The sequence below is a fragment of the Lipophrys pholis genome (genome assembly GCF_963383615.2).
Source record: "Lipophrys pholis genome assembly, chromosome: 9".
NCBI classification, from domain to species: domain Eukaryota; kingdom Metazoa; phylum Chordata; class Actinopteri; order Blenniiformes; family Blenniidae; genus Lipophrys; species Lipophrys pholis.
The window spans coordinates 27731010-27755745 of record NC_137639.1 but is presented as its reverse complement, the minus strand read 5'-3'; the positions used below and the strand labels follow the sequence as shown (position 1 = coordinate 27755745).

Here is a 24736-nt window from a genome sequence, read left to right as displayed (position 1 = left end):
CTAATGTCAAATGTGCTTAACAACCATAATTTTATGGGGTTTTTTTGCAAAACATTTTATTTTAACTAAAGTGTGTTTGATGGATATTCCTAGACATAGAGATTAAAATAAATAATTGCACAATTTCATGTAAATTATTTCATCTTGTAAATTATATAAACCAAAATGTCATCATTTCTGCTTAAAAATGATCTAAATGGTCTTTCTTCAGTTCAATAGATAGATAGATAAATCTAATCCTCAATATTTTTGTGTAGAATTGGATTTTTGATCTCTGCCTATTGTTCTCTTTCCGAATATGCATATTTTTTAATTCCCATCTCCAGATCCGCAGTTCGCTGGCGCAGCCATCATCCCGTCCTCGGAGAAGTTCAAGGAGGAGGTCTACTTCTTCTTCAGCGAGCTCAATAAAACAGCCCGAGTGGACGAGGAGCCGTACAGGGCGCGCATCGGTCGTATCTGCACGGTAACAATTCTGCAACTGTGGAAAACATTGTTGGTGTTTTTGTTGTAGTTGTTTCAAGTGGTGGTTTTACACCACTTCTTTGCACTCTTTGACCCTCCAATTAAATCGCATACGCCAGAGATCGATATGTGAATGACACAGGGCCCGGTGTTCGATGGACAAGCAGACCAAATTCATTCGAGGCACCGTGACAAATCTTGCAGACAGTCACTGTGGCTTGAAAAGTCTCGCTGTCACTCATCAACAAGTGTCACGGAAAATTATGTCTTTTATTATAAAAACACTGGACATCCTCGATCAGACGAGTTTTTCAACACAGCCTGAACCAATTTAGAGATAATTGTGCAGGTTTCACTCCTAAAACGAGCTTTATTTAGATTGTTTGTTGGGTATGACATGCTAGTAAAAATAGTAAAATACATAGTAAAAATATGCAGAAACTATCTGTTTTCATGTGTTATCTTGCAAGGAAAAATAAATTTTTTAGGCTTTTCATATTTTTCTTGAAAAGTCTTTTTACAAATAGATTTTTATTGAAATTCAATGAAAAGATGGAGTAAATTCACATTGGGTGTAGAGGTGTTGCAATGTATTCCACTAGATTTGGCTTTTCATACAATCTAATGTACATTTTCTACATTTTTGCTTTGTCTTGAAGTTAAAATTTGTTTTCTAAAGGCAAACTTGAAAGTAAGTTTCCTTTTCTAAAACTTTCCTATCAGCGATATTAAGCCTAATTATCTGTTCGAGTTAAAACACCTGCTGCCCCGTTTAAATCATTACTCACGTCTGAATTCAAATCTTTGTTTTAAATGATCAGGCAAAGAACAGATGAACATGATGGATTATCAATCTGTGGCATTTATGGAATTTCTCCACTCGCTGATGAAGAATTTAGTTTCCTCACTCTGCTAACGGGAGGTAGACGAGGAGATCGATGTGTTTTCCTCCCGGTGCGTTCAGTCGGGAGAAAGAGAGGCTCGGGCCATGTTAGGCGTCGTTTACTTCAAAGTACAGAAGCTGAAAAATTGCTGCCATCAGTCAAGAAGTCTAATTTAAAAAGACTGAAAGTGTTTGTTTGCATTTCACTCAGGTAGAGAAAAGTATGCCCGCAACTCCGTCGATCCAGTTCAGAATCTGCTCCAGCTCATTACAATATCAAACAACAGTCCCCACTAATGGCCCAGCATGCTAACTGCATCATTTTCAGAACGTTTCCGTGTAAACACGAAACTTTAGAAGGTAGTTTTGCATCTGGTCCTCATTCAGCAGGTTTGACGTCGGTCTCACGCCTCACCGCCCTCGTGTGTGATTTGCAGGTGGATGAAGGAGGCATCAGAGCGCTGCTGGCCGACTCCTGGACCACCTTCATGAAGGCCCGGGTGATGTGCGGTGCAGGAAACTCGCAGCAGCAGTACAACAACATGAAGCAGGCGGTGGTGCTGACTGCTCAGGACAAGAGGGCCGGGGTCATGTACGGCCTCTTCTCCAACGCATGGTGAGCTGGAATATACCCAATAGACCTTTCCCCTGCTTGGACTTAATCACCAAGGAACATTGTATGCAACATTGTGAAGCATCTCCTTCCAAAATATTAAATGAAAAGTCAGTATAATTCACTTTCCACCAGCTCGTTTGTAAAAACATGCATCATGCAACAGAAGAAGCTTTTTTTCTTTTTTTCTTTTTTTGCATTTCACTGTATTTTGCACCGGAAGGTTTCATTGAAATTGGCTTTTTGTTTAGATTGTGCTAATTTTTGATAGTAATTGGAAAAATTGACATTTCCATCATGTATACTCTCCGCCACAACAAAGAAAAACTTTAAAAGTTTAAATTTAAAGGTTATCATAGCAGTGATTTATGGATCTGGCCCACTCGGGATGAAATTGCAATATATGTGGAACCTGATCTAAAATGTGTTCGACACCCTGATCTGCATAGAACGTAGAAGACTTTCGTATAAAATAAATACTATTAAGGATTAAGTTGAGAAATGGTGTTTAAGCAGGTCTTTCGATTTGAATGTCTAAATATTCAGTTTAATAAGTTCCAAAAATGCAACAAAATCCACTTAATTCCTCACGGCACAATATTGTAATAATAACATCAGTGCCACACGTCCACCCACACAGCAGCCGACTCTACGCACTATAAAAAGTACCTGGGTGAGGCCTGTTTGATCAAATCTTGACAGAAAGCGTGTTGTCGGTGTCAGTTTAACTGTAACAGCCGTTTTCTGTTGCATCTGTCAAACAGCAGCTCACCCGTTATGCAAATCACACGTCAGTGATATCAGTTGTCACGCTGATAATACGAGTACAAAACAAATCACCGTTTTCAATGTGAGGGGAAAAAAAAATGTTAATAAGCTATTATCTTCTTAAATTGGACAGATTTGATTTGAAAGCAAGTTGGATGTTAATTCCAGCATAGAAATCATTGTGTGACCTTGTAGCTCCAATACGTCAGAGGTTTAGTATTGATGGGTCGTATTGCTGTATAGTTTTATGTAAAGTTGTGAAGCTATCGAGCATGATTTAACGTGAATAAAATGTTATTACAGATTTAAAGACTAGCAATTATTGGCTTCTGCCCTGATGGGGATGAACGTTTTTTAATTTTGGTTTCTTAAAGCTAAAACGGCCACGCAATAGTAAATCTGATTGAAGAATTATATCGTTTTTAATTATCAATACTTTGTTTTATTTTCAGGGGTAAAACAGTAATTTGTGCCTATTCCATTGAAGACATCGACCAAGCCTTTTCCACATCCAAACTGAAGGGCTACAGCAGTCCGTTCATTGGCAGTCGCCCTGGGATGGTAATGAAACCCAAGTTTTTTTTTTGTTTTGTTTGTGTCACAGTCTTTTTAAAAAAAAAAAAAAAAGAAAGGAAGAAGAAGACAAACCTATGTGCTAATGCATGAGTCAGGCTTTATTTCAGTGTAGAAAAGGTTGAAGTGCTATTTCTGAAAGCTGCATGTTGATAAAAGCAAAGCAATTTTAAGCTCTCTCCCCCTCCAAGGGCGTTTTCAAGCTGGTCTGAGATGATTACATAACTCTCCCCCCTCCCCGTTCAGTGCGCTCGCAAAAACCCGGCGACGGCGGAGAGTCCAAACAACATCAAGAACCTGGGGGTGATCAGATACCATCCAGAAATTGAAGATGTGATCCGGCCTGTCGGCGTGGCTCCACTTGACCTCCCCACCGACGACCAGATCACACACGCGGTGGCGGACATCGTCCTGACGGTCAACGACGAGCACTACAGCGTCCTCTACCTCGGGACAGGTAGGAGTTAAAACATCGCCGCGTCCTTCATGCACTGGAAAATGCTCTGCAAGTCTGAGACTGTGAGAACTCTATGAAGTTAGAAACTGTGGTCCATAATTTGCCCCTTGATTGTCAACACATGCTTACACGTGTCGGGATTTTATTTACACGTTGTGCCCAGCGTGGAAATGAACCAAAAGTCTCAGCCTGTTCTACTGTAGAAACATGGTTTTAACTCCTTAGCTCTACATATCCATCCATCTCCTTCACTGTTTTATCCAATTCCAGCCAGGGATGGATGGATGGATGGATGGATGGATGGATGGATGGATGGATGGATGGATGGATGGATTATATAGAAGGACGATGGATGGATGGATGGATGGATTATATAGAAGCACGTAAGATGGATGGATGGATTTTATAGAAGGACGTAGGATAGATGGATGATTATATGGATGCATAGATGGATGGATGGATGGATGGATGTTTCATTCATCTTTTACATTTCAGCTACTCTCACAATAAATAAAAGCAATAACCGGCACAAAAATGATCATATTTGCTACTAAATGTAAATACATTTAAGTAAAAGCATAACCTGAAACACACGAGGACAAAGAACGGATGAATTGGTAGGAAAAGGTGGAACACAAAAAAAAAAAACAAGTAAACAATATCTTTACACAACGTCTCCTTTAACGTGTTAAATTTCTCGCTTACAGTTTGTTTTGTATGTATGTGTTGTTTTCAAACCGCGCACAGCCCCTTTCGCTGTTTTATCTACATCACATGTGGCATCCACTATGAAATGAACTCAAGAAACGACCGCATGAAAAAGTACATGTCGTTCTTTAACCCACAGACATTTCGTTTTGATCCTCAGCTGGTTGCCGTCTTTGTCTGTCGTCGGTCGCTGTGACCGAGTCCGGCGGCAAATGAGCTGCGAAGTGAAGAGAGACTGCAAAGCTTTGTAGTTTGCTCAAACTGTGTTCATTTGTTATTTTCTTTATAAAAAAAAAAAAAAAATCCCTTAACAAGCAAAACGTGTTATTGTGTGTGTCGTCACACTGATACCCCTCGCTGCACCTGATGTGTTTTCTGCTGGCTTTGATTAAAAAACTGCATGAAGCTCTTCCACAGGATTTTCACGTATATTATACAAGTTGGCAAACATACTGAGTACAGAGTCGAGGCTTAAAGCAACACAACGCAGAGCTAAAGAACAAAAAAACCAACCTTCATGTCATACCTGTGCTCATTTATATTCATTTACCAAAACCTATAAACATAATTACAAAATGTCATCACAGTGTGGACAAAGATTTGTGCTTAAAATAAGACATTTTACCTTTCAATTCATAATATTCCCTCATGTTGAAGTAAATGACAAACCACACATCTCATGAACATCGGGTCAAGAGCAACACGAGGCCGGAAAATGAATGATATTGGCAATGTGTTCAGTTCAGTAACATTACGGACGCAGTTAGAAACTCTTTTTATACGCAACGTGAAAAATGTGAAGATTTGAAATGTGCATGACAACGTTTGAATAATATTACTGAACATGAACTTGCAATGAGTTTTCAGGTTCGACCATGTACCGTCTATAGTAAGGTGGGATAATTACAGTGCCACGCATGGTGACGTCATTAATGCCCACTGGTCGATAAAGAATGACAGACAAAGAAATTCTTTGCAAATTGAACAAACGATTCCAAGGAAGTGAAAAACTGGGAACCGGTTCTCAACAAGATCCGGTTTTTGACGCCCATCCCTAATTGTGGGTGTTTGTTTACACAACAGTTGTGCTCGGAGGCACTAAACACTCAGTTTTCTCCTTGTTGACAGTGGAAATGTGGAATGGAACCTGTAACCTTTGCAATTAAGAGACGACTACTCCGCCAACCGAGCCACAGCCACATGTTCAACATGTTCTATCCCAGAAAAAGACTTGACACAGATTCACTGCGGCCTGTTTCCATGGACAGAGTTCACACATCTTCCGAACCGCTTTGGAATCGGGTTTGTGATTGAAGCGTTTTATTTTGAAAGTAGTGGAAAGCGGCACAATGCCGAAGTCCCATTCTGCACAAAATCCATTCAAACAATTTCCGGTCCGACACAAGGTTGCTTCTATTCCATCAAAGCAAGTAATTCTGAGCCGCTGCTGTTGCCCATAGCAGTTACTCCAAAAATTGCGTTGTGCCTCGGGGAGATTGCCATAGCAACCTTCACAAGTCATATGCTCGTGTGTGGATGAGTGTCTCACCACTCTGAAGTTCACTGGAAGATGAAAGAGTGTCATCTTTCAGAGTATGCGCCTGTCATTCACCCAGGGTTTTTTTTTTTTTTTTTTTCTAGGTTGGGGTGTATTTTTAAAACCCAATGTAGCGTTAAAGAAGACGGGTTGATGGCCGCTCGCTGTGGGTGTTACAAACTGTGTCAGTAAAAGGAGAAAAAGGGAAGGGAAGCTATGAACAGCCATGAGTCTCTGCGGTGGCCCAAAAATGAAAGTGGAGCACAGTCACACTGGTAACTGAGGCCGGAGGAACAGGTTGTACTGGAGATCTTAGAAAGTGTCTTTTTTTTTTTTTTGTCCTCTCCAACAAGACAGTTTGAGCGTTAAGTTCCTGTTCAAGCCTTTTTTTTTTCACCTTGTTCAATATTGCATCACCTTCACTTTATGGCACCGTCTATAAATATTCACATCTCGTTACAAGTCAAGCTCATCAATCTGCATAATTAATTTCAAGCACGCGCTCATATCTGAGCAAATGATGGCAAGATGCTCCGTCGCTGAGATGATTCAGTCTGCGCTGATTGAGGCCGACGTACCGCTCATTCTGACGGATCACTCCAGTCTGAACCGACGAGCGGCGGCGGTGTTGAGGCAGGGCTCAGCTCCACAGAGGAGGCCTGGGGACATTCGTCTTCCCCAGTGATGGAAGGTCCTATAAATATCTCTCACAAAGACAAAGTTCAGGGAAAACGCCATTAATCTTTATGCAAGAAGACGTAATGTCTGTATGTTAGCTGGGGGAGCCAGACAACAATGGGTTAATTACAAAATAACATTCAGGCTCTGTTTACTCGACAATGTCTCAGGACAAACAAAAAAAGAAAACTGAGTTTTTGCACTTTTGCATGGCAATGTTGTGAAAACGACGTCCATTTCCACGGAAACTGCAGAAGCGCTGAAAAGATGTAGGTTTTACGTTGGGCCACGACTTGTTTGTTTTTGTAACACAACCACACACACTCACATGCAGCAAAGAAGAGTACGCTCTAAACATTAAAATAGTTGTTTTCTTTGATTTTAAAATAGTTTTTGAGATCTTTTTTTGTCTTTTATATGCCATCCTTTCACAGGATTTAGTCATACATCTGTCTTCTCTTCTGCTCCTCGTCTTCACGTTTTTGTGCTTATTTTTATGTAAATGTGCATCTTTTGGTGTGTGCTCAGCTGGTGGATGCAGACCCTCTTCAGGCACTCGACGGCTGAAGTAGAGCGAAGAGACTCTTGCCGCTGTGCAAAAAGGGCACCTTGATACCCCGATGGCGGCTGCTCGGAGAGCCGGCGGCATTGTTCATCCAATTTATTCTTATCTAATTTCCGCACCCACACAGGCGCACATTTTTATTTATTCAAGACACACTTGTTTGGCAAAGTGATGTATTTGGAGTCCAAAGAAGCTCATTTCAAAAAAGTAGACCCAGAGCAGAGCGACGGAGCGATACCACGCTCCTAATTAGCTTAATAGCGACTTGTACAGTCGAAGTTCAAAACCCGACTAACTGGTCTCGTTGGGACTCCGGTGTAATGCTGACAGAAAGCAGCAGCTCTTGACGAAGTGAATTTTTATGTGTTTTGATCAAAAGCCGGCGATAACTTCAGCAGAATGTACGCTTATAGCAAGCAGCTGATGTTTTCTCATATCTGGATATTCTCTTACTCGTTGTGCTGCAGTTGTTCGTCAAATGTAGGAGGATATGATTCCCTACAGGTTCAACTTCTATGGTAGCATTTTGGTTGAAGTAATGTCTTCCAAAGCGTGCCGGGTTATTGATGCTATTTCAAGGCCTCCTTTATGGGCTATCCCGTGTTGGTTGTCACTTGTGGTCAGGCATGTCTTAAAGGGGAACTCCACAAATTTCACTGGTGAAAGTGTGTTTGTGGGTCACGCCGAGTGTTATGCTGCACGTATAAAAAATAAATACTTGAAGGTTTTTTTTATAGCAGCAGAGAGCTGTCCAGGCAGTTTGGGCTGCCGCATCCCAACCGGTTCAGGCGGAAAACTCGACGTTTGAATTTAATGTGGGGATCGAGGGATAAAAAGAACTAACCTCATCAAACCTCTGTAGCACATCACTAATCTCTTCTTCAGTGTCGAGGTATTAGATTGCATTTGCTGCTGGGAACAAAACAAACCGAAAGTTCAGCCGGTGCTGAGCGGAATTGTAATTAGAAAGCATGGAAAACATGAAATGATACGTTTATTTCATTTTCTTAGTTCATTGAAATCTTCATTTCAGAATGTCATTGTTTAAACTGATCAGGTTTTTTGTTACTTGCTGATTCTACAGTCAGCTATTCATGAGCAAGGTGAACATGCGCGTGAAAAATACTGAAAAGAAACTTTCTTTTTTAATCCATGGATGGATGGATGGATGGATGGATGGAGGTAGAAAGAGGGAATGAGAGATTGTGGACCTTTTCAGAGTCAGTGAAGTCGACCAGTTAGTCTCTGATTCAGAGGTTGTTGGACGTTTGGAGACGGTAACAAAGAAACTGGGAGTGGTGAAGGATTTCTTTTGCCCTTGGCGACTCACTGACAGATTGATCACCAGAAGACGTAAAGTTGCTCGGACCACTTTGGTCATGGAAGTTACACAGCTGAGAGCTCCCCTTGGCGAAGTGGGGGGGCAGTTTAGAATTCAGTTTATGTTTGACATGAATACCTATTTTCTTTTTACACAGTGTAACACTTGAGGCAACCCCAGATTAAACGCTGGTATCGCTGACTGACCTGGTACTTGACACAACGTCTGGTCAAATAAATGATTGAAGTGGCATTTTCTGTGCAACTCATCTGGGCTTAATCCTGAGTTATTCCCACGTTAACTAAAGTGTATAATCTCTTGGCCCCTGGGTCTATTCCCAGTTGGACATACCTGACAAACCTCTACTGGGAAGTAACCAGAGGGTATCATTATGAAAACCTGAATGGGTTCTCTCAAAGTGGAGGAGTAATGGCTTTCCTTTTCGGCCGGAGGTGCTGAGCCAAATCACAACCGTTTCGTACTCGGTGGAAAACCGAATGTGCTCGGGTCAGTAGGACGACATCATCTGCAAAGGACAGACACGACACCCTTTGACTTCCACACAAAATGCCTCCCAGGAACCTTTTGTGCCTCAACATCCAGTCCATGAAAATCTCAAACAAAAGAGATAAGACACAGGGTCCTCGGGGAGTCGAGGTTTTTCAATTGTTACTTTCAATAATTCCTCAATAAATGTGTTTCCAGTTGGCTTTCTGTGCGAGATTCAGAGCTTTCAGGCACAAGGTGATATAGTATAGCTTTAAAAAGGCGTTACAGTAAAAATAAAGTGTTCTCTCAGCGAAAGTGGGATATCTATAAATAAAAAAAAAAGATTCACTCAGCAGCCACCACGTAAGTTCAGCATTGTCACCTTTTTTTCACCTCGGAATGTTTTGTCGCTATCTTTGTGCTGATGCCCTGTTTTGCATCAAGTAGCTGAAAATAACTTTAGACAGGATTAAAGAATCACATGAGAATAAACTGGATGAAACGAGGAACGTTATCTTTGACAACAGACGACGAGATTTGAAGTTTATGAAAAGGAGACGCGGCAGTTTGAGGACAAAAGAAGTCCGAGTGACAGCAAGAGCCTGAGCGCCTAATTACAAGTCAGAAAGAGCGTCGCAGAGGGAGCGAGCGTTCAGGAAATGAGGATGTGGAATGAAAAGGTATCACTGCAATCATAGTTTTCACTGTAAGAAAAGTAAAATCATCTAAGGTAATCAAGCTTCTTACCTTCTTCTTTCTTTTTAAATCTGTCCAGATATTGTTTTTAAAGGAGGGTGTGGTTGTTTTTGTAAAGAAGCCACACATTCATGAAGAGAACAAAACGCTCTAAACATTTCACGGTCAACCTTTTATTATATTCTTCTGTGACTGATGCTGCTACCAGAGATGGATGGATTGATGGATTGATGGATGGATGAATGGATGGATGGATGGATGGATGGATGGATGGATGGATGGATGGATGGATGGATGGATGGATGGATGGATGGATGCAGTGTGTTCACTGATAGGGCTTAAGTATTTTAAGTCGGTGCCAGGAAGCATTTTAAAACAATGAAGGAGAGTGATGATGCAGTTGCGTGCCCGTTACAGTAAGAGCCCATTGTGCTAAACAAAGTGATGGCTCATAGCTGGAATAATGACTCATCAATTTTCAAACTCCAGCAGCATGCAAGACAGAACTATTGACTAACGAGAGTATAGAGGAACAATGGCACAGCGAGCGCCCGCCAGTATGTGTTTCTGTCTGCTGGAGGTTTCTGGATCATCGCTCTGAAAACAGGAAACTCGTGAGGCAATATGTCCCTTGGGCTGAAAGGCTGCTGGAGCAAAGATTCACACAGACGTGATGTTGTGGCTGAGCCATATGCTCTTGATATAATTTTTATTTTTTATTTATTTATTTTTTTTCAATTTTGAAAATAAATGGACACAAGATCCAAAGAGATGATTAACTGGCAAGCGGAAGCTTTCTACTGGGCGGCACAAACCTGTAGTGGTTTGCACCACCGCCTCACATTAAGATGGTCTGGGTTTGAATCCTTGCAAAAACAACCAACAGCACCCTCTAGTGACCTGGCATGCTGACTACATTGTTTTCAGCGTTGCGACATCATTTTTCAAAACACTGCAGTGTAAACACGATACTTTTCAGAAACAAAAACACAAAATTTACGCGTTTTCACTTGAAACGTTGTCGTGTAAATGAGGCCTGAATTTGTGTATTTGGTTAATTTTTATTTATCAACATATTTCTATTACAGTATTATGTATTACTACTTGATTATTCATAACTGAATTTCTGAGGGAAAAATACGTTAAATGTGGTAAATATACCATCACACGTATAGAGCACCTTTTAGTGAACAGAGAGCATCATTTAAACCAAAATGTTAATAACATGATCACCCTACAATAAAACATTTTTCCAAAATACTAAATGTCATATTGTTAATCTAGAGCTAAACACAAAGCTACAGTTATCCACAATAACCCAGAATTCCGTAATTTTAACTTTATCTTTTAAATTAGCCTTTAAACTTCACCTCACCACAAACCTGCTCACAGACTTTTTTTTCTTTTGCTCTGTCATTGTAGTTTTGGCACCGTCCACTGAAGTTGAGAAACTACAGTTACACAATTTTTATCTGCAGAGGAGAAGCTTTTCTTCTTTTGCAAATCTTGTTTGGAGAGAATCTCAACACTCTAATCCGCCTTCTTTCATTTTGGCCTGGCACCGTGCCTCAAGAGTGAAAACTGGCCAAGTCAAACCATGCATTGAAAAAAAAGAAGAGGAAAAAAAAAGTACAGGCTGCAAGGGAACAACGAGAAAGCAGCCAAGTTCCATCCACAAACATGTAACGCCAAGAATGTGTGAAGAGAAGACAGTGAATCATCTTTATTTACAAATGTTTTTAATCCCTTACAGAACAAGGCAAAGTACTCAAAGTTCTTCATACCAGTGAGGAAGTCTTCATCATATCCCAGTACTCTCTGTTTCACAATGAGGGACCTGTTCTCAACATGGCCATCGACTCCCAAAAGGTATGAAGGCTGTCAATTACTATTTTCATGATAAATCAGATGTATAAACTATTTTTAGAAAGCTCCTACTCATGGCTTAATTTCTCAGTGTCTCTCTGAGTCAACACGTTCCTGATTTTAGAGGCATTCCAGGAAGAAAAAAAAAAAAAAACAGCCCTGCTGATTTGTTTAGTGTGGGAGTTGAAGGATCAGTCCTGCTCCAAAATAACTCCCAGGTTCCTCAGAGTGGTACCGGAGGTCACAGTAATACCGTTTAGTGCCAAAAATAATAACTTTGGTTTTTATCTGCGTTCAGAAACAGGAAGTTACGGCTCATCCAGGCTTTTATGTCATTCAGACAAGCTTCTAGTTTAACAAGTTGGTCAGTATCGTCCTGGTTTCATAGATGAATAGGTGTGTGTATCGTCTGCATAGCAATGGAACTTCATTGTTTTCTGATAATATTCTCTGCAGGAAGCATGTATAATGTGAAAAGTACAGGGCCTAAGACGGGAACCCTGTGGAACTCCAGGTTTAACGTTCTTCTGAGCTGACGAGTCATTAACATGAAGGAAGTGGAACCTCTCTGATAAATTTAATTGAAACCAGTTTAGTGCTGTACCTTTAAGCTCGATTACTTGCTCTAGTCTCTGTAATAAGATGTTACCATTAATAGTATCAATGCAGCGCTGAGATTGAAGAGGACCAGAATAGAGACCAGTCCTTTGTCTGAGGCCATGAGAAGATCATTAGTAACTCCGACCAGAGTGTCTTTGTGCTATGATGTACTATGGTTGCATAACTGACTCGTAACAACTTTTTTATTGGAGTTAAGAAATAAAAGGGAGGCGTGTAACTTTTTAAAACACCTGGTTCAACGGTGGGATTTTTAAGAAGAGGTTAAAAAAACAGCAACCTTAAAGGCTTGTGGAACATATCCATCCAGTTTCTCCGGCGTATCCGTTTCCGGGTGTCTGAGCACCGTCACCCAGATCACATTGCACCGATTAAGAACGTTTCCTGCGGGTGGTGAGCCCACGGGAAGGTGGCGCCCGGCGTGGGACACAAACCCACTACCTTGAGATTGTGAGTCTCATGCTCTACCAACTGAGCGAGCCGGGGGAATTGTGGTACATATCTTGTTATTAAAGAGAGTTTGAGCTGATCTAGTATTGATTATTAATCAGGGGGAAAATGTCTTAAAACAGTCTCGTTCAGGTTGGATCTTACAGACATGTAGTTGGTTTAGATTGGGTGTAACTAATTATGAGTGTGATGAATCAGTTTCATGTACATTTAATGATTAGCTTGTGACGTGTAACATGTAAAACAGAATATTTCCATTCTCTGAATGAATATCATCGAACATTTGAACATGATGTTTGGCTTCTTCCTGCTGTTTTCCAGTAATATGAGTGTCACACGTCGTTTCCCCCGCAGGGACACCTCTACGTCGGCACGGCGATGGAGGTCCAGCGGCTGAAGCTGGCTGATTGCGGTCGCTATGGCAACACATGCAGGGAATGCATCCTCTCCCGAGATCCGTACTGTGGATGGGACAAGGCCAGGAGGAAGTGCATCGCCATCCCGCCTGGATACAACGTCACAACTGGGTATGATTAGATGAGACGTCGCTGCTGCAGAACAATTGGCTGTATTTGAAAATTTAAAGAGGCTGTATCACTACATGCCTGTTTCTTAAAGCAATGACGGGATAAAAGTTCAGACAAGACTAGGAAAAAAAAAAAAGCATTACAAGATAAATGAAGATTAATAATTAAAGCAGAGTGGAATACAATTGGGTTACAAGTACCTTGAACCGTAAAAATCAACAAATAACAAAATGACAGAATCAAATTGGTGCTAAAAACATGATTAAAGTTTATTCAACATATCAGATGAAGTTAGTCGAATAAGTTATAAAATAGCAAAGTGAGATAAAACACCAATTGTACAAAAACATAGATCAAAGATATTTGAAGGACAAATCTAAATCAAAACTGATGTTTAAAACCAAATGATAGCTTATTGTTTTTCATTTTATTCCCTTTTTTTCAAAAATAAAAATGTAAAAAAATCTAAATGATTTTAAATACAAATGGAAAAAGATAAAAAGGAAATAAAACTTGATAACTACAGTCTAAAAAGGTAACAGAATTAATAGCATGGAAAAAAAGAAACATAAATAGAAAGAATAGGGAAAAAATGAAGCCATAAAAGGCAAATAATAGTAATAATAAAAAAACTTTCCCAAAGAAAGTTATTTAAGAAATATCAAATAGATGTAACTAAACTATTTTGTAGGTATAAAATGGCAAAAGTATTCAATTACATATTACATTATTATCTTAAACATTTGAATTTATATTACAAAAATATTAATTTTAAAATTACAAGAGGGGACTTAAACCAGGCAAAAAATGGAATGTTGAGAATTAAAAAATAAATAAATAAAATAAAATGAAATTGTAAAAATTCAAATTAGATTAATTTCTAAATAATAATAAAAAGAAAATCTAACAAGTTGAAAAAAAAAACATGACAACGGGAATTGTAAGGATCACATGAAGTCAGTAACATAATTCAAATATCAGGACTAGGAAAAATGTGTCTGAATACAGTAGCTTCGAAAAAAAAAAAAAAAAAAAAAAAAAATATATATATATATATATATATATATATATATATATTTATTTTTTTTTTTTTTAAGAATCTATGCATTTGTGCTCTTACTGATAATGACAGCATGCCAATAACTTCAGTCTCCAAAACACGTGTTTAATCATGATGCTGGTTTTGTTTCATGTGGTTAATGAACCTTGTGTGTAAACATGTATATTGAAATCAGTCACGTTCAGTAATGAACCCTCGATACCTGTCGAATGATTTGTCTCTGCATGTTTCAATTTACATTATAAACAGTCGGTTGATGCAGTGGCTCGTAAGCAATTTGTCAAACTATATAATGCCTTTAATCTGTGGTCTTTATTTCTCCAACAGGTCTCTCATTCAGAATCTGGACCATTCCAACTCCTCGGTCTGCGGTGAAGCTGCTGGTGAGCTTATCTGCTCGCTCCCACTCTCACTGTATCTTAATTAAACCAAAAACAGGAAGCTTTCCGAGCAACTACACTAAAAAGATGATTATCATATAATTGAGCAGAGTCCAAAAATCCACAGAGAGAGTTTATTTTTAGATATATATATATATAATATGGCCTGGCCTGTTTCAGAGTTTAGAACCCAGCTATAACCTTGCTTAATCATGGCAATTACTGCTCTCTGAAGACGAGGCGATCTCCACAAGCGATCTGGTTTTCACACTGCATCTGTGTCAGGTTGTGTCACTGGTGCCTGTGTAGACACGCTAACAGCTTCCATTATATATTCCCAGAAAACACCGCCTGAGATGATTTTACACACTGCTTTTTAATATTTAATCGATGCCTCGCAGCGAATGAATCGTCAGGATAGCAATTACGCAAATGTCTGAAAAAGTCTATGTCATCTTTAGTTTAGCTTTATCCGCAATGCTGCAGTGGATTAAAAACTACAAAAGCTTATCCAAACAAGTATTTCTTCATGTCAGGTAATCTGCCTCTTTGGCTCCACGCACATGGTGCCGCTTGCCAAGCTTCTCCGCCACACCCAATACGCTGTTTACACTGATTGCTTTAAAAATTCAGAGCAGTTATTTTTTTGAAACAAATCGTCCCAAGAGAGAAGCAGGTTGCTCATGTTTAGTCACCAGCCATTAATCTCACAAGCCGGGATGACGATGGATTTTATTTGCTGTACCTATCAGGCGGGGCAGTTTAACAACAACGCGGCGGCCCCCGGCGAGAAAATCAGTCTTCGGGCGCGTGACAGTCGCCTACATTATCCATACATTAATATTCCACCTCGGCGCTGTGCGGGTGTATTAGCATCGTCAGCCACAGCGCAGGAGGTGACGGATTACACAGCTTCTCATTGCAACATTGCCGAGACATTCAACGTAGCTTGAATAAATGACACACAGAGTAACCTGGCATGATGACAGCTCTTATAATGACTCTTGTGTGTCGGCGTTTTTCCCCTCACACAACCTGTACGTCCACATACTGTCGCAGTTTACTGGAGTTAGTAAACAGGATGGATGTCAAGCGTGTGCACACACCTTCAGGCTTCACACTCGTCCGACTTTCTAGTGAAGGACTTGATCGTCACAGTGGTTTGCTTTTTATCCCTGTGAACATTTGCTAACAACCCTATCCCTAACCCATTATAGACCCTGTTTACACAACAACGTTTTGAAAACGATGCACGGAAATGGCAGAAACGCTGAAAATGACGTGTTCATGCCAGGCTACTAGTGGGTGCTGTTGGTTGTTTCTGTAATGAAACCACACACACACACATGCACACAGAGAACACAACATGTTATAAACATTAACAATGGAAGAACACAGACATTCTAGTGGACAGACGACCAAGTCCAAGTCATCGTCTAAACTTCTCTTCTGTTAATCCACCACAGCTCCCAAAGCTCCGGCCAGCCCCTTCAATTTGCCTTTGTATTCTAACTGAGCAAGGAGCTGAGGTTTATTCATCTTACAATGTTTTTTTTTTTTTAAAAGTCTTCTGATTGGATCGTCCCACCAGGGGACCCCGATGAAACGCAAAGATCTGCTGGTTGATTTAAACACTATCAGAGGAGCTCTGTGGCAAACAGGTAATACTGGAGAACTTGCCTCTGGGTCTTCTCCTTTAAGTTGATATGGAGATTCAGCGGCGCATATTCCCAAGCAAATTTTCAATTGATCAAATAAACCAACACAATTTATGATGAATATGAGGACTTCAGCGCCTTCGGGGTCCCTGAACATCTGGGGCTGTAATCCTGCTTTGGCAAAGATCTATCAAACAGTGCGTCGCGTTGTGAGTCATAAATATAGAGGAATGAGCTCAGTTTTATTTATCAGGTGCCTGCGGGGGAAGCGGCAGTAACAGTGACGAGAGAAAATGATTAATTTCTTCCTCCCTCCAGCTCTGAAGCTGCGTAAGACTTCCCCCAGAGAAGTCATGGTGCCGTCCAACACCTCCATCTTCCTGCCCTGCCCCGTGCGCTCTTTCCACGCCACCTACCGCTGGGAGAAGGACAACTGCGTGAAGAACTACCCCTGCCTCTTCTCCGGAGACTTCTGCGTCCTGGGGCCGGTCGTCGACACGCCCCTGAAGGAGGGCGTCTTCCGCTGCATGGCCACCGAGGACGGATTCAAGGTGGAGGTGATCTCCTTCAGGCTGAAGAACGACGGCGGGCTGCTGGCCGCCTCGCTGGCCTCCAGCCTGGGGCTGTCGGTGCTGTTCGCCCTCACCACCCTGTGGCTTCATTAACTGCAGCGATCACTAAATGCTAACTCCTCATCCTCCTCCCCCGACTGGCTCCCAATGACAGGAAACACTCGGAGCCATTGTTCGGAGGCGAGGTTCGCAGAGCATTGACGTACATGGTTGGGTTGTTTGGTGAAAAAGAAAAGAAAGAAAAAAAATCACTTTTTTCTATTTTGTTTTCTAGAGAAAGAGTTCGGAAAATATCAGCGAATAAAGGGTTAAAAGTCTATATTTTTTAGCTTCGAGCGACATATCTGCAGTCACAGCTGTCTTAACGATCAAAACAGGAGAAAATGTACACGTAAATTAAAGTGGCTTGGAGTTACTGTCCATGAACTGACTGCATTCAACCATTGTTAGGTGCTTTGCGAACCTTTCCTCTTTGAGTAAAAAATTAAAAACATATCCTATGAGTTGGGCAAAAAAACACCAATACCAGGCCAGTTCTTTTTTGTTTTTAATCATTTCTCTTATTTTAAGATTGACTTGATTGTGCTTATTTGTGGATATGTAAACTTTTAATACCACCCCTCCATCGTCCATCTTGTTGAACGTCATCGGTATAGCTCATTAGTACCTAGAGAAATGTCTGGTATTGAGATTTAAAAAGCCTTAACACTTCTGGGACATAAACTCCTAAGCACAATTTTGCAGTCGAGGCAGAGTACTGCCGAGTCGGTCGGACTTGGCGCTATAATTAGTGCAGCTGAGCCCAACAACATCGCTGGGAGGAAGTGTCAGCGTTCTGACAGGAAGTAGGGGGATGGGCAAGAGCTCATTCTCGAACATCACTGTGTCTCAGCACCTCCTCCTCAGACGAGGCAGTTTCTCGCGTCTTTCTAGAAGACGGTATCAGACATTGTTATTACGCCTTGTTCACAGCTTTCTCTGTTTTGTTGTCTTTTTGTCTTTTCTTTTTTTTATTTAAATTTCATATAGCATCATTTTGTTTCTCCTTCCCAGAGCGTTGGAGCTAAACTATCACTCTTACGGGATGTGGATAACACCACAACCTCGCCCACAACCTCCTTAACGTCAGCAGGGATTTGTTCCTCAAATCACCTCCAGAGTCTTCGAAACTGAAGAAACAGCAAAAGAAGTTCGAGATTTGTGATTGGTAGATGATTTTCTTTATCTTACGCAGCTGGAAAACATCTTTATATTATCTTATGTCGCATAAACCTGCATTTTGTGGGATGAATAGCAGGGGAAGTATATAATTTTGCCCTTTCCTCCTCTTGCTATCAGTAAAGACATTCTGGACCGTCCGGGGTGTGACTGGCTCACCCTCCTCATGTAAACCCGATTGAACACATGTAGGATCGGCTCGGGCGTCCCTCGTTCATGACTGAGTTACAAACTCAACCCTCTTTGCTGACAAGTGCTGGCTGCAGCTTGAGATCAATCCATCCAATTAAATTAGCAATATGTCTTGTTTCACAAAGCTCTAAACAAGAGTCGGTAGCAGAGGAAGGTGTTTTATCACTGGCAGACAAGATTTACCAGATTCTTTTATCGGTGCAGCCCAACGTGTTGAGCAACTGGTTGTCGACTTCTGGTCAACACAGTGAAAACGACTCCACTCAGTTGAGAATTCGCAATTAGCTTTGGAGGAGAGCCTGAGTGGCGGCTAAAAATCTAGATCCTCTGTGAGAAGACACACTACACCACACACACACACACACACACACACACACACACACACACACACACACACACACACACACACACACACACACACACACACACACACACACACACACACACACACACACACACACACACACATCCTGACGGAGCCAGTAAACAAAACGTCGATCCACTTGTCCACGTATGTTTGATTCACTTAATTACTGGTACAACCCTTACAACTGCTAAAAGCGACAGCGTGCTAACACTATAATCTCTGCCTGCCAATCAATCTGGCTTCGGTGAATCACCGGTCCCTCGGAAATGTTTCCAGGGCCTGAGCAACTGAAGCAAAAGCAAAAAAAAAATGGCCTTGTGTCGTTAATGCAGCACTTCACAGAAGCTGAAGAGGGTTATGAGATGTATGTAGTCGCCCCCCTCCTCCATCCAAGCGTGCCGCTTTGGCAAATACGTTTCAACGAAGAAGAAAAAAAAATCCACCAAACACAAATGTCCTTGTGTCTCATGCTACTCTGTGGAGCCCCAGACATGAAAACTGAAATAAATTGTCAAATTTAGGCCATGAAATATTGATTTGTAGCCACAAAGTTCTATTTTGTTGCCTGGACATACTCATTTGAGGCCAAAAAATATTTATTCGTCGCCTCAAAATGTTAATTTGTGGAAACAATTTATAGTTTCACTTCAGATGCCATGTCTGGGGCTCCGTGCTGTTCTTCATGTAAAATCTGAAATCTGCCTTCAGGTTGTGATATTTGGGCTAACCGGTGGGTCCAGTGGTGGGAACTCTCGCCGCTTCGCCACTTTTGGGAAGTGGAGCGGACAACTATCGCGCAAAAGTCGAATTGATTCGACTTTTTCCGAGATGATGAGAAAAGGTGTGAACAAGGTGTGACGCTAACTTCAGTAACCACACGCTTCCGTCGTACCAGGGGCAGGTTAAACCGAGCGGAAACACGTGACGGTATTGTATTTGTAGTTTGCCAGGAGGAGAAAAAAAAAAGGCTTGTACTTAGATATGTGAAGTATGTTCTGTATTTTATTGCTCGACAGACGTTGATTTCTACCATTGCTGCCTATGTATGTGACGATTTTGTCTTGATGGTTTGAGGTTTTTATGCCATAGTTAAAAAAACGTGAAACGTAATCATTTACTGCTTTACCTCGTTCACCCGGAGACATCGGCGCAAGCGGACAATGTCTTTTTTTTTTTTTCTTTTTAAATTATTGTATCTTTATGCTGTGAAACAAAAGGCTTGACAGATTCCAACTAGATGCCTCACAGCAGCAACACACAACCAGCAGCTCGAGGATTCACCGTCCCGCCACCAACGCAAACCTTCCTCTGATAACCTTGGAGAAATATTAGGAAGATGAATGTGGAAAGAAAGAAAGAAAGAGCTGGGAATATCGCCGCCTTTTAGCGGTGCTGAAATGCCGATATCTAAGCCAAACCTTATGAATACCGATCAGCTGACTGGAGAAGTGGACTTGTGTGGAGATGAATTATGCAGCAAGTCCTCCAGAGCTTTGAGAATTATCATTCACTAATGGTACATAAATCTGGCCTTCCACATTGGCAGAGATGTCATTAATATCTAATTAAGACAGTGGAACTGGGATGGTCGTGTACTTCATTAGAGAACTTACTTCTACACCTTCAGGGATGAGGACAGGCAGCATGTTCCGGGCGACGGCGAGCGGATTGGTGGTGCGTTGCTGCTCTGGGATCTGCACGCTTTCTGCACTGCACTGACGCGGGCTACTGACTGTGCTACATAAAGAGCGAAAAAAAAAACTGAAAAAAAACAAAGCTGTGTTGAGCCTCATCCGCCCTGAGCTTATCGCTTCCTCTTACGTTCATTTCCCAACAGTCCACGTACAATTCCGTGACAAACCCTGAGCGTGTGTACAACATCGGTCTTCCTCACATACAAAAAAAAACCTGTGACGTTAAGACACCAGCCGCCAAACAAGCACCGCGAGACTTTCAGTCCAGGTGGTTAATAACGATCTTCACAGCTGACTTAAATATGCTGAAGGCTTTTTTTTGTTTTTTGTTTTTTTTCTGGAATAAGCTTTTCTATGCCGACGACACCCGCTAAGTGCTTGTGTGACAAGGCGCTGGATGAGCCTGTCGTCCAGACGACACGCTCGGACATAGACCAAGGAGTCATCAGCGATTCCGAACAATTCCATGCATGTTGAGTTTACTCGCCCTCCAGCAGACAATTACGATCCACTCTGAACAGCATAGATGTACTTAGCATGACAATGCTCCTGCGGTAAGACCTTGTTAGATTGAGGTCGGCCGGAAGGCGGACGGCATACAAAGCATGTCGCTTTGAGTGGAAGAACAACGGTTCACTCTGCCATGACAGTACCCTTAATGATTGCAGATTTATAACTAATATAGGTCATTTTGTAGGTGACAAAGACCCGGCAACCTTTAGTGGCAACGATGAGCATAAAGACTATTTGCACTTAATTAGCTGCTCTGTGTGCTTTTCACCGAATCCGGTCATGATACGTTCAGTTTATAACCTGAAAACTATTGCATATGCAGATACAAAGATAATCCTGTTCTTTTTGGCTGTTTTAATGTTAAAACAACCAAAAGTAAAAATGAGCATCTTTACGTTAAACTTGCCGTTCTGATGGACACCGGGTTTCCTACGGTGAGGTGAAACATATTAGTGAGTTTTAAGGTCGTGCATCTTCGGACAGGGCTTCGCTTTTATTATTCACTCTCGTGCCATTCAAGTGAAATTAGGATTTCTAGCATTTACAAACACTGGAAACAGCCTCCTCAAGTCCTTGCTTTGATATGGATTTTCTCCCGGCTGCTATAGTGAAGTTCAGTTATCTCTCACTCACATCTTTCGTCGTCAGCCGTTGAAGGCTAATCTCCTTCAAAGCAAGCTCTTGATTTGCCTTCAGGAAAGCCATTTAGGTGGAACACACTATCTGCTGGAAAACCGATCCACGAGGAGTGAGGCGGCTCGCTGTTTTGTTCGCTCTGGGGTTTTGAGTGTTTAGTACTGTACATTTATGTGCACCCATGATTCTGTGTCTTGATATAACTGATTTCGAGAGTAACATGCCAAACTCTTATTATATATATTTAAAGAAATAAAATGAAAAAAAAAAGAGAGATTTATATTGGTGCCATGTCAGTCTTTTACCATCTCATACCATGTATTTTTAAATAACAGATATCTATAGCGCAATAGATATTCATGTAACAAATCCATATTGACATGTGTTTCCCTGAACATGTGCAGTGAAAATTAATAAAATACAAGTATAAAGGTACCGGTTTATTGTCTTTATTCCAAAGCAAGACGATACGGGGGAAAAAACTAATTTGTTTGATTAATTAAGCGTTGCTCCAGGGCCGATATTGGCCACGAAAATCTCATCTACTCTTATCAGAAGTTTAAATTGTAATTAATTATTTAACAACACCTGAGGACTGGAGTTAGTAATCCAATGCAAAGTTTTAAACTAAACATACCTGCCTTGTATAATCTTTTATATTAAAATGTATTTATTTTAAGAATATTTAAGGAACATTTACAATTAGTGGGGGTTTTTTCATTCCTGATTATGATTATCTTATAAATAAATTGTGTTATGTAATCAATCGTTTACTTTTTTACACATTTTTACATTTTTGATGCACAAAGGGAGCAGCACCTCTAATTTCATTATATGAGACATATAATGAGAATAAAGCTATTCTATTCTATTCTATTCTATTCTATTCTACTCTATACCCCTAAAATATCATTCAACAGCTTCCTGTATGATAGCTTGTGATATTTCATTTAAAATAATGAAATTCTTGGAAATAATTTGCGACTTATCTTTAAAAAATAAAACAAAAACAGATTTTAAGGTTTAATATATTGACACGTTTAAAGGCTTCACGCCTGTGTGACCTGATCACTGAATCTAGTCTAGTTTCTTTCTTTCTTACTGCATTGACTTTTTGAATTTTTAAGTTGTTTTTTTTTTTGATGGAATCACCTCCAAGAATCAAACTGTCTGCAGCAACCGGCAGAAATGATATAATGACAGCCTGCGGGATTGTCCATAACACTTGAGGAATCACTGTTGTGACTGAAGCATCTATTTATATCTGTCTGAGGAGCACTTAGTGTTGCTGCTGCTCTCGATTCCATGATTAACTATGCATATCAAATGAAATAACTAAGCTGAAAAACAGGCACACATGCAAATCAGGTCTGGCAGACACCATGAATTTTCATTGATGCAAAACAGACGTCAGATCTCGATCCTTCAACTCCACTTCCCTGCGCTGACAGACCTGAATCTGACGAGCCTCCAGCCTCTGCGGGAAGCCCGATAATGATCCACTCATCGCAATCAGGTGTGTTGGAGGAGGAAGCAGTCAAAAAGGATTTGAGGAGAGTCAGCAGGATTTCGACTCAGCAAGGAGATTTCAGGGTTACAGAGCGCCACACAAGACATATGAACTAAAACTTCAAATTGTGGTCGCAAAGTAATGTTTTGTGGCCACGAATTAGTGACTCATCTTGTGATCACAAAATAGTGTGAGCACAAAACAGTAACTCGTGGCCACGAAATAGTAACTTGTGGCATTGAAATAGTAATTTCTGGCCACAAATTGTAACTTGTGGCCACAAAACAGTAACTTGAGGCATTGAAATAATAATTTATGGCCACTAAACACTCATTTATGGCCACGAAATAGTAACTTGTGACATTGAAATAGTTTATGGCCATGAAATAGTAACTTGAGGCATTGAAATAATAATTTATGGCCACAAAAGAGTAACTTAGGGCCACAAAATATAACTTGCAGCAATGAAATAGTAGCATTTGAAAAAAAGAAAATAAAGAAGGTATGAAATCTTATGAGGTCACAGAGAAACAAGTTGTTTCATAAGCAATCTTTTTTTATGGACCTGTTATTGTGTTTCACTGTGAAAGTTGATATAAATGGTGTGACTGCAGTTGCACTGACATTTATAGAACGAGAAGCAGACAATGAGATAACAATGCGCTGACGCCTATAACCTGCGTGGGCTTGGGAGCAGTCTATACATCACGGAGCTATAGCACCAGTCACCTTAAACACATGTGCTCTCGGATGAAAATTTATTCTGCTTTGGTTAAAGTATTTATACTGCAAATGCAACAATTAGAATTGATTTATCAACGGCAAGAAGAACGTTTGCGTTGCTTTAATGCTCAAGGCCTTCGTGTTATCGAAGCGGAACAGGATGAGGCGTAATTCCCCAAATATTACAATATTTCTTAAAAGCAATCGGAAATCATTGCAAAAAAAGATGAATGAGCAGCAAAGTGCAGAGCCGCAAGATAAAATCAGCATAATCTTGACCTTCAAGCCTGCAAGTTATACTTAATATGCAAAGACATGCGATGGAAGAAAAAAAAAATAATAAAAAATTGCATATTTAATACAGAAAGCAGATGAATGTTTCCATGAAAATGTGTCACCGTCTTAATTTTTTTTTAAAAACAATTCAAACCAGCCTTGGAAATTACAGATATTTTAGAAAGAGATGAATGAGATTTTACTGAACGTTATGACACACATTCCACAGCATCGCGTCTGACGAAGAGGCTGGAAAGAGAGAAAAAAACATCAGTGACTAAGCAGAGGCTCGACTGGAGTACAGCCGACGGATATCACAGTCCGACTCTCCCTTAATTCCCCGTATTGCTCCAGTCCCGTGAGTCACAGCACGACACAAAAGAAATGGCGACAAAATGAGCAGACAGCATGACAAAGCACAAACAAACATGACGGAGATGTTGAGAAACACGATGACTGTGGACCGCCGCGTAGCTGTCGAGCGACGGACCGAGCTCGACACTAAACGAGTGAATCAGACTTTAGTCATGTTTAGCATGTAGCCTCGCTGGTATGTGAGCTCTGAAGCGCTTCACCATGTAGCATGTAGCATGTAGCACGGCTCAGAGTAAAACCCTCCTGATCGTCTGAGCAGTCAAACTAATGAGCGACAAGTTGCCGGTGTTGTTCGAACTATCGTTCTCCTCCTCTTGATATTTTGCCAGAATATAATTTACAGTCTTT

At 40.7% G+C, this 24736-nt stretch overlaps 1 protein-coding gene across 1 annotated transcript in view; it reads left to right on the top strand.

The window, feature by feature from the left end:
• LOC308114645 (semaphorin-7A) overlaps positions 1 to 17109 on the top strand; it is a 41725-nt gene extending 24616 nt beyond the window's left edge. The window contains exons 7-14 of the mRNA XM_080471691.1: positions 327 to 466; positions 1786 to 1964; positions 3182 to 3290; positions 3549 to 3759; positions 11507 to 11622; positions 13042 to 13214; positions 14602 to 14657; positions 16631 to 17109. Coding sequence (XP_080327817.1) covers positions 327 to 466; positions 1786 to 1964; positions 3182 to 3290; positions 3549 to 3759; positions 11507 to 11622; positions 13042 to 13214; positions 14602 to 14657; positions 16631 to 16977 — 1331 coding nt within the window. The 3' untranslated portion in view covers positions 16978 to 17109. The remainder of the gene's footprint in view (positions 1 to 326; positions 467 to 1785; positions 1965 to 3181; positions 3291 to 3548; positions 3760 to 11506; positions 11623 to 13041; positions 13215 to 14601; positions 14658 to 16630) is intronic.
• The last annotated feature ends 7627 nt before the right edge of the window (positions 17110 to 24736 follow it).